This window comes from Halichoeres trimaculatus, unplaced genomic scaffold, assembly GCF_033239565.1.
Source record: "Halichoeres trimaculatus isolate MK-OKI-2021-1 unplaced genomic scaffold, fHalTri1.1 fHalTri1_scaffold_4, whole genome shotgun sequence".
NCBI lineage: Eukaryota > Metazoa > Chordata > Actinopteri > Labriformes > Labridae > Halichoeres > Halichoeres trimaculatus.
In genome coordinates this window covers 24,570,013-24,580,067 of record NW_027437182.1, presented here as the reverse complement: position 1 = coordinate 24,580,067, position 10,055 = coordinate 24,570,013, and the positions used below count along the sequence as shown (strand labels likewise).

The 10,055-nt window shown below is 39.4% G+C and overlaps 1 protein-coding gene across 1 annotated transcript; it reads left to right on the top strand.

Annotated features, from left to right (window-relative positions):
- The first annotated feature begins 693 nt into the window (after window positions 1–693).
- atp5f1d (ATP synthase F1 subunit delta) lies at window positions 694–7,046 on the top strand. Its single transcript, XM_074668615.1, has 5 exons — window positions 694–933; window positions 1,729–1,882; window positions 2,294–2,382; window positions 6,620–6,749; window positions 6,913–7,046. The coding sequence occupies exons 1-4, from the start codon at window positions 817–819 to the stop codon at window positions 6,740–6,742; spliced, it is 483 nt and encodes a 160-aa protein (XP_074524716.1). The 5' UTR covers window positions 694–816; the 3' UTR covers window positions 6,743–6,749; window positions 6,913–7,046.
- The last annotated feature ends 3,009 nt before the right edge of the window (window positions 7,047–10,055 follow it).

The following is a 10,055-nucleotide window of genomic DNA, read 5'->3' as shown; positions in this document are numbered from 1 at the left end:
CTCCCAGCTGTCTGTCACTGCGTTCGGGATTTAGATCAATGAGTGGCGTATATGAGACTGCTACAGAATTGTAGTTCCAGACCAGACTCGTTCAACCCTCTGTGCTGAAGTGGTGTTTTTTGGCATGTTGTAGTTTGGCGCCATCTACTGGTAATCAGTTCTCAGTCACTTTGAAGTAGAACATGGAAAAATAGATGAATAAATATATGAATTAATAATAAATTAATCAAATTAAAAAGGAAAGTACGTGAAAAAGGAAATAAATATTGTACATCAAACATGTGTACCCAAATGATTTACCAAAAACAGCTGGATAGGACAAAAACTCAGAAAACTACTGTTTATATTTGTCATTTCAGACCTTCAGATGTGCTCAGGCCCCTGAAGTGAATGTGTATGCCTGAAAAAATAATTTAATGTGTGAGAAACACGTATCATCCGGGGAATAATTTAAAAAAATATATAAATAGTGTACGGAAAGTTTATTTTAGTTATTTGTTGATCCGTTTATCAGTCAGACACAAACTTTTCCCCATCGTTAAATACTACAATACATGTCTCCCACTAGTTAACCGTTATTTCAAATAAAACAAACGACTTAGAAAAATGAATGATAACCCCTTGCCTTTGAAAATCATCGAGTACACCTATCTTTCGAAAACACTCAATTTCCCGGCATCCTTTGCGCCATCGTAAAGCCTTGTGGGTAGGTTACGAACGTCCTTGTCCTACCAAGCGCACACCGACTGCCTTCACGCAAGGGCTTGAGGACTTCTGTCATTCACTTGTACTTGGATAAAACTTTAATTTTCAGACATGATGGCAGCAAGGTTTCTCCGTCGTGCTCTCCCCGTGCTGAGGCAAACTCGCACCTACGCCGAGGCTGCCACGGGGGCTCCGCAGATGTCCTTCACATTCGCCTCTCCGACACAGGTAGCTGGCTAAATGTTAACGCTGCTGACCGGGCTACCCGGGCCCTGCTGGCTGCACGGCTAATATAGATTTCCTTTGCAATGCAACCTCACAGTTTACTTTAAGTCTAACCCCGAATAATTCAGCATTTATTGTGTGAATGTATAGTTTTGTTTCAATGCACTTGAATGTACGCATGCGCTTGAAAAAATTAAAACGTGTGCACCGTCGAAAAGGGGTTTAACTTAGCATAGCTAGCTAGCACAGACTAACCTAGCTGTCATTAACTGTCAGTGTGTGGTAAAGTGAACTTTAAGGGTCGTTATCGCTGAATAACAGCTAGAATTGTGGCTGCACACATGCTTTCAACTGTATTGTTAGTAGACATCCATTAACTTTGCACTGCTTCACTGTTAAAACACAGAGCTCGCTAACCTTGAAGTTAAAATCAGTGGTAATAATTATTACCATAATTCGCCTCATGTACCATTTTTTTTTCTCATTTTAGTTTAAAGTTCTTCCTAATATTAAAATACACTTTCATTCAATCTGCAAGTTTAATTTACCCGCTATTGCAGATTTCTGGTTTGACCTTTCAGCAATGTAAATATATATTTAACAATGTCCATTTTTTATATTGAAATAAGCCAATGCATAGGAGGCTAACAAAGTTAACAGTGATATGGAAGTTACCTGTTAGAATTTAATAATAAGAGTTTGCAGTGTGGCAGCAGTGTTGCTCAACATTTTCATGTTGTGACTTTTGCAGGACTGACCAGAAGCCAACATATGTCTTCTGCTCTCTCTGCTTTCCAGGTGTTTTTCAAAGAGGCCAGTGTGAAACAGGTAGACGTGCCCACACTTACTGGTGCGTTTGGTATCCTCCCAGCTCATGTACCCACCCTGCAGGTCCTCAGGCCTGGTGTTGTCACAGTCTTTGGTGATGATGGCTCCTCTTCCAAATACTTTGGTAAGATTATGTTTACCAAAAAGAAACACACTATTAAATGCAGAACAGAATCTACCTCAAAGAAGCCGAGTCCTTCTACATCATCAAAGCATATTGGTTATCAGAATCAGAATTGTGTTTTATTGCCAGTTACATTTACATATACAGGGGGTTTGACTTGCTGTATTGGTGCCAAACAATTAACAAGATAATGAGGCAGAACTAGCAACATCTTCTATCTATAAGATCTTCTATCTATAGATCTTCAATCTATAGAGTAGAGTTTGAAAAAGTTAAGATATAAAGTATAATATTATATCATAGAAAATGCAAAAAAAGAGTTGTACATTGCATTCACTTATATGTTTTAGAAGAACATGACTGCTCGTGTGGCATGTTAAGTGACACTGTTGTGTATTTATTTGTGTGCAGTGAGCAGTGGTTCAATAACAGTCAACGCTGATTCTTCAGTCCAGCTGCTGGCTGAGGAGGCTGTCCCCCTGGACCAGCTGGACATCGCTGTAAGTATGATGTAGACCTGACTACAGCTCTAAAGATGGACACTTTGGTCATTTCAAACCACGCGGAAAACCCAAGTTTGTTTAATACAGCAATGATAAGATCTTTGGAACCAGTAGGCCTTTGGCTGACCACAAGAGTCCATAAGACTTTATTTGGAGCCGTTTTTACAGTCTGATTAGCAATATTTGGAGTTTATTTTGAGAGATTGTGCCCAATAAGAGTAGATTGCTTTTGCACATTGATATCTTTTCAAAGATATCTCTTTGATTTTAAGCAATACCCTTTTGACCTCCATAAAGACGGTTTCACTTTATTCACCAATGCTTACTACAATTCAAAATTAGTTTTATGTGAGAACCACTGGTGAATATAGAATTACCTCCAGATTTCAGTTTTTGGTGTGGCACATTTGCACGGATTAAGCAAAGCCTGTAAGTCACTTGTTGTTCCTCATGTTTCTGATAAAAAAAATGCTGCACAGACACCCTGTGCTTTAGCAGCAGCACCTCACTATGTAGTGCACAGTCAGCCTTGCAGTCTAATAAAAGAAGAGTATGTTTGTTTAGAATGTCCAAAACTGCTGAAATAATTTTTGAGCAGAAAATGATCTGAAAAAGCTGCAGAGACCTTTGCAAAAAAATGTTGCCACCTGAAATGACAGCGATGCTGATTTGAACTGGATTATGAGACTGAAATTACCAGAGGTCCCCAGTACTGACCATATTAAAGATACACAGGCCCTCTGTTTATACTAATCCAGTCTAGGCCTGGGTGATAAAACTAAGAAGATAAACATATCACTAAATACGTTTCCATGATAGAAATATGAGACATGATAAATAGAATTTTGATAGAATTCATTCGTTCATGTTTTGACAGACGTTTGATTAGCTGATCCTATCTGGGAGGAGGAGATGCAAACATTATCATTCAGTGCTCTTAGAGTGATTTATCAAACCTGAAACTGTTAGTGGTCACATTTTTTGTGTCCATATTTATCATGGTTGAAAGGTAGGAGCAAACCTGCACAGCATTACACAAAAACGGCTGCAGCTGTTGTGGCGCGGAGGTGCAATTAAAGACGAGGGAGAAAGGGAATATTCCGTGTATGCATTAACACAGTTGGACTGTCAGAAATAAAAATAGTGGAGACATATTGTTCATCTGTCCAACAACCCCATTTCTGGGCTGTAAATTGACCAGCTGTGCTGGTCTCCACCCGTATGTAATGAACGTTCATCTCAGTGATCTCTCCTGAGAGCGCAGGAGTTGAACCTTCCATTTTCCTCCTCCGGCAGCTCAGTTGAAGAAACATTGCCACTTAATGATCTCCGGACTGTTGCCAGTGCATTAACGATCAATGTCAGCCCAGACACAGCACTGACCAGCTGCTTTGCGTGCGCAGCGAAGGCTTGAGTGTCACGGCACAGGGTGCCCACCACATCTGACACAGCCCTCACCTCCTGTGCGGTATCCTGTGACCTGTACGTCACAGTTTTCCAACTTCATGGCTTCAAACTTCATCTTTTATTTTTTGTTTACGGACACTCTGCTCTCCCAAACTCTCCATGGTGACAGCAGGAAGCATGTGCTAAGTCCTCATTTAAAGAAGGCAGTTTGCTCCTGTTATCAAATGCACATGCAGTCTTAGCAGACCACCTGCAACATGCCCAATAAAAAATAAAACAAAAGCAAAGTAGACCTACCTGTTTTATCTATCTAAAGTAGCTGTATAAAGTTCTTCAGTACATCTGTCACATTCAACCTCTGGCAAAAAAAATAAACCAAGTCAAAAATAACCTTCTGACGTCTTCACAACTCACTCATGAGTAATGGCCCATTTAAGCTTGACAAAAAAGTTATTTGATTTATATCGTGATGAATATTGTTATCTACTGATATGATAGAAATTATCTTGATGGGATTTCTTCTCATGTCACCCAGCCCTAATCCAGTCCAAGTAGCATTTATAAGAACAACGTCAGCAAAAGCTACTTTTAGCCTTAGGATGCTTTGTAAATACAGGCCCTGGACTTTAGGTTTGAAGCATGCTTAAGTGTAACAAACCTTGGAGTGGTGCTCAACTGATGCAGGAATACAACAAATTATCTAGAATTCATATGTAACAGCTAAAATGTAGTGAACCAGCAGTCAGTGATAAGCATTCAAACGTTCAACTTGAAATCAGTGAATCAATCAAAAATGGTTAAAATATATACTTTCCAAAAATGCTAAACTCACAGTTTGATCAGCCTTAATGCCTTTATTTAATGTAATGATCTGAACTTGTCATGTTATTGATCTGCGTATTACACTGTGTGTAATTGGGCACCATTATGAGCTACATGCTACATATTTTTAATAAAGTCCCTGTAAATGTCAGGATCAATATTTGTGCCATATTAAGAGCAGAAACAGTCTGACTCAAGGGGCGTACAACCGATTTCTAAAATGTTTTCTCAGTGTTGTTTCATTCACTGACTGACTACGCTTTCTTCTAGTTACAGGCCAAGCTCATAGCTATGAGCCTACAAAGTGTGTTAGCAAATAATATGATGTACAGTATGATCACTATGCTCAGAGTTGTGTTGGTTATTGGTTCTTTTCAACAACAAGTGCTTAGAAATAAAAATGATATCTTTTATTTTCCTGTTGGATATTTTCAAAAATCACCAAAGCCAATGAGAGAAAACGAGCAGTGATCTTTAATCCATATAGACAGTAGGTTTAGAAGAAGAATTCTGCTTAATGCAAATGACATAAGGAGTTTTCCAATTGTCTCACAGCAGTTACACATTCAGGAACTTACATATGATCCACGCCCAGCATAAACATGCAGGATTTGCTTGTAGTCAAAGTTGTGCCTCTTTCTGTCTGCTGTTTGTGTCTCAGCTCACCACTAGCTCTTCTTATTGATAAGCAGACAAATAATGACGTTGAACTGGCTCTTTTAGTAATTAACAAAAAATTACACTTCATGCTTGTTGACAACAAAGTAGAAGAGATCACAAGAGAGAGTGATGCCCCACTAACTTCTTCCTTTAGCCCCAACTTTACTCCTGTCAACAGCTTTAGCCTCAGCATGATACACACCCATAAAACACATAACTTTGAAAGAAAAATAAAACAAAATGTGTTTGTGAAATGTCTTAGGCAGGTAGCATTTTATACTTTTTAACAAGTTGTCAGATATTGGTCTGTGTTTCTTGGAAAAGGCTTTTATAGGCAGGTTTACGGCCTGTAGTTAAAATGTCATCATGCTGAGTGAGTGAGCGTTGTTTGCCCACACAAAATGAATTTTCTTTAAATTTGTGCCAAATTATAATATTATGAAACAGATTAATTTGTTATATATTGTCCAGATTAATTTTGTATGTCGAAGGAGATGTTATTTTTTTATCCTAACAGCTCTGTTTTTTCAAAGTTAAGCTGTGTAGTAGGCTAGAGAAAAGGATGAGTTTTCTTTGTATGTAGATATCATGAGGTCATTGATTCAGAACGATGATCACATGTGCAGCAAAACTGCACCAATTGATTTTTAGTGATATGACTGGGAAGTATTGATACCGTCTCTTCAGAGTTTATGTGAGGAGCTTCATTGAGCATTTCAGTCTAATCACTGATCGCCTTCTCTGCAGGGAAAACTGAGGTCAGGCGTCTAGATTCCTCCTCGCCCTCATTTTCTCCTCCCAGCTCATGATTATCCCCCTGATCAGGCCTGCAGTTGGACCTCAATGCTGAGCCCCCGTGTAAATGTCAAACTTGTTAATGCTAGGCTGCGTTACTCTGCACACGCTGCCGAGGTGTCTGGCTTTGACCTTGGGCAGTGCCAGTGTCACTGTCAAGTTGACTGGGTCGCAGTAAATGAGTTATTTTTTGCTCGTTGTCTTCCACTCTGCGGTGAAAATGCACACTGGCCCACGCGGTTAATAAGGAAGGAAAGGTCAGTCACTGTTGAGTTATAGCAGATGTGTCAAATCCCTACTGGGAGACCTTTAACTCCCAGCTATGTTTGGCATTTCTCGTTTCTAATCACTACTGTGACAAATGGAGCTTTCAGAGCAAAGAGGCAGTAGGGATTTTCTCCTTGTCTTACTTCATGTTCTTGAAATTCATGAAATAAGACGCCGTTTGAGTCGTGGGGCTGTGATTTTTCTAGGTAATGGGTTGCTCAGCCTAAGATTACAAAGTTTCTCGTTTTAACCGCATCTATTTTTGTGTCTCTCTTTTTTTCAGGCTGCAAAGGCAAATCTGGAGAAGGCTCAGTCTGAGTTGTCCGGTGCATCTGATGAGGCAGCGAGGGCAGAGGTCCAGATCAGCATAGAGGCCAACGAGGCCATCGTCAAGGCTCTGGAGTAGACCTATGGTAAGAAACAAGATGCTACACAAAGACTAGAGTTTTTTTTGATAGACATCTATCGAAACTATGTTCAATAGTTGTGATTCGGTTTTGACTTTAAGTAATGAAGAGAAATAAGTTGACTTTCAGTTTGTTCCACAAACTAAGTTGCTCTCTTTTCTTTCTTCAGGTCAATTTTTTCCGTCTCTTTAATGGGATTCAATCTTCCATCTGTTTTTCCCGCTGAGTCATGTCAGTGTCCAGAAGATCCCGTGCTTGCTTTGTACAGTGGACAGAATCACAAAATAAATTTATTTGGAATTACCCACGTGTTGAGTTTCTGTGCAAGTATTTGAATTCACAAATATAGTGGATCTTTTTTTTTTTAGACTACATTCTCCTCATGATGTTCAGTTAAAATACTGTATGTGAGTCTTTTTGTGTGTTTACCATGCAGTGAGGGTTTCTGCCACTTGGTGGCAGCATGTGACAGCTTCTGCATATTGCAAAAGAGCATTTCAAGTAATCAGATTATTTGACTTCTCAGCAAACTGCAGTTTCGGTAACACCATTATTACATTGCTGGAAGTTCTTACTCCCAGTCAGTCTTCTTAAAGGAACAATCATTTTTAATCACATTTCTGTGTAAGCCTTCCTGTTTCTGCTGGAAGCTTAGTCACTTTTACAGTAGCAGGCCCTCTTGAGGATTGTAGGAATGCGGAGTCCTTTGTCAAAGCCTTTTTTTTTTTAATCATGTATTGACAGAGCTTGTATGTTATATGTGATGGCCAAGCTTTTGTGACAAATCCAGGAACAGCCCTCCCATGCCCATCCTGTGGAAAACTGGGCTTTTCTCTGGTTTCATAACTTTGAGTTTCAGCTCAGACTCACTACAGGAGGCATTGACCTCATTCAGGAGGACCTGATCAGACCTGAGGCTACCAATGCAGAAACCGCAACCGGTTTATTTTGAATGTCAAGACTCTTGAGGGGCTTAAAGAAAGTGTGAGTGCCGTAGAAGTATCAGCGTGTACAGAAATACTCGCATGACACTGCTGATGTCTGCTGAAACTGCTTACACTTTCAGAGCAGTGATCTGCATGGTTTACAATCTCTCAAACAGGAAAATTCATCCATTTTTCCAGCACAACATACTTTCCTCTATAATTGTGGAATACTAATAACAGTGCGTTATATAACCCTCAAATGTGTTGAAATACGTTTTTCCACTGATTGAGCACGTGCTGTGCAGACGGTGACTCAGGTCAGTATCCATTTAATATTAGAGCAAGTTCTCAACACCTCTCACACTTCCTGCTCTGTGTTCTCCTTTCCAAAACATCTGTCTCTTTCATCAAACCTTCACATTGCAGCTGCACACACACACACACACACACACACACACACACAAACAGAAATAAAACACACTCATACTCGCTCATCCCTAAGCCTCAGGGCCGGCAAGTAACACTTCAGACAGACAAGATGAAACCGTCATGTCTAAACCAACACTGCTTTCATCCAGATTTATGACAGGGGATGTTGAAACCAAACTTTAGTCCTTGCCTTTGACGCCACTTAATTCAAATGTCAAAGCACAAAGTGGAAAAGTGCATGCTCTGTCCTCCCGGTCCGGGTGCAGTCATGTAGCTAAAACCAAGAATGCAGAACATCCCAACTTATCTGTTGAACAAGACTGTGTAATGGAGGACCTAGTTCTTTAGGTCACATCCAGATTCAACTTTTGTGCTCTAATTTAGCAAATTATCATCAGGTTTTTGTACGTCATCTAATCTATCTATATTGAGAACTTCTAAGCTAAGTCAGACCCCATCATGAAGTAAATGTGTCATAAGTGACACGGCTGAATATCTTTCATTGAAACAGAAGCAGAGAAGTACTGTAGATTGATTAAAGGGTGATGAGTATTCAGTGAGAGCCTTCGCCAGTGTTTCCAGGCTCATCAGGCATGTGATAATAAGACTCTGTCTATCTCCCATGGACGCACATGTTCTGTAATTAAAAGACTGCACTGTCGGGCCCTGAGGGGATAACACAATGCATGCTATGACAATTCATGGTGTCATCTCAGAGCTGTGCTCGAACACAAAGCAACTTCAGACTCACAGGGAGCTCACAAACAACATGAGCTGGCCATGACAGGGATAAAGGTGAGCAGTCATAGGGTGTGGTAAAGATTGAATAGTGTAGAGATGAGACCATTTGACACATTTAACAGAATTGGTCATCAAAAACACTGCTATTAGATTTACTGGTAAGGCCATTCAAATTTTTCACTGTGGGGGTCTTTACTCATCAGTTTCATGAACATCTGTGGGCTCCAAATTGTTAAGGGATCAGAGAATTTGGTACCAGCTATCTAGTTGCTGCTTGAAATACTACATATCATTTTAAACATACAGTTTATGAAAGTGAAAAAGACTCAAATGATCAGACTTTAACGGCCTTTAAACCAAAACTTTTTAGAATTAGAGAAAGAGCATGACATGACACGTCTTGTATCAAACACCTGTTGTCTTGCTCAGTTTTTAGGTCAAAGAGACTTCATTTATGACCAAATGTCAAAATGGACATTATGATGCTGGCCTGTTCTTTCAGTTTAGTAAAGCTTTGCTTATTTTAGCAATGAGATGGTGTTTCTCGAGAATGGTAACTTTTCCAGTTATTAGGCTAATGTTGCAATTGTGACAATGGAGTGGAAACTTTTTACTCCTAAAAAAAGTGAAGCCAATGTGGAAGTGTAAAAAAAGAAAGAATGCAGCTCCTCAAGTGTCCACCAGAGGCTGGCTCCAAAAACGAAGACTTTGCCTTTAGCTTCCATGTTAAGATGTCCATTGAACACTTTCACAACTTGGTACAAAATACATTTAGTCTTACTATTTTATTTACTTCTACAAAACACAATAGATTGTTTTTGTAACTCACTGATTTTGATCAGACTCAGGTAAAAAAAAAAAAAAAAAGTTGTTCATAGTTTAGCATAACAATGGGCACAGCTAATTTGACTTGTTGGTATATGAGTTGCAGCTCCGTGACAGGATGCTAAAAAAATACCCACCTAAATTTCACATTTTTCTCTTCTGATCAGTTGACTTAAGACTAGATTAGTTCTACATTCTACATTTATAACACTGTATTCCAAAACTTTGGGTTTAACATGGATTTCTAATTTAAGGTGGGCTGTTTTCAAGGAGGCTTAATGCCCACATCAACCCCACTGCTTTATTTGTAGCTAGGCCTACAGAAAGGGAGGTTGTATTTGCTTTTCAAATTTATTGACCTCTGTCATTTGACTTTTTATGCATACTTTTT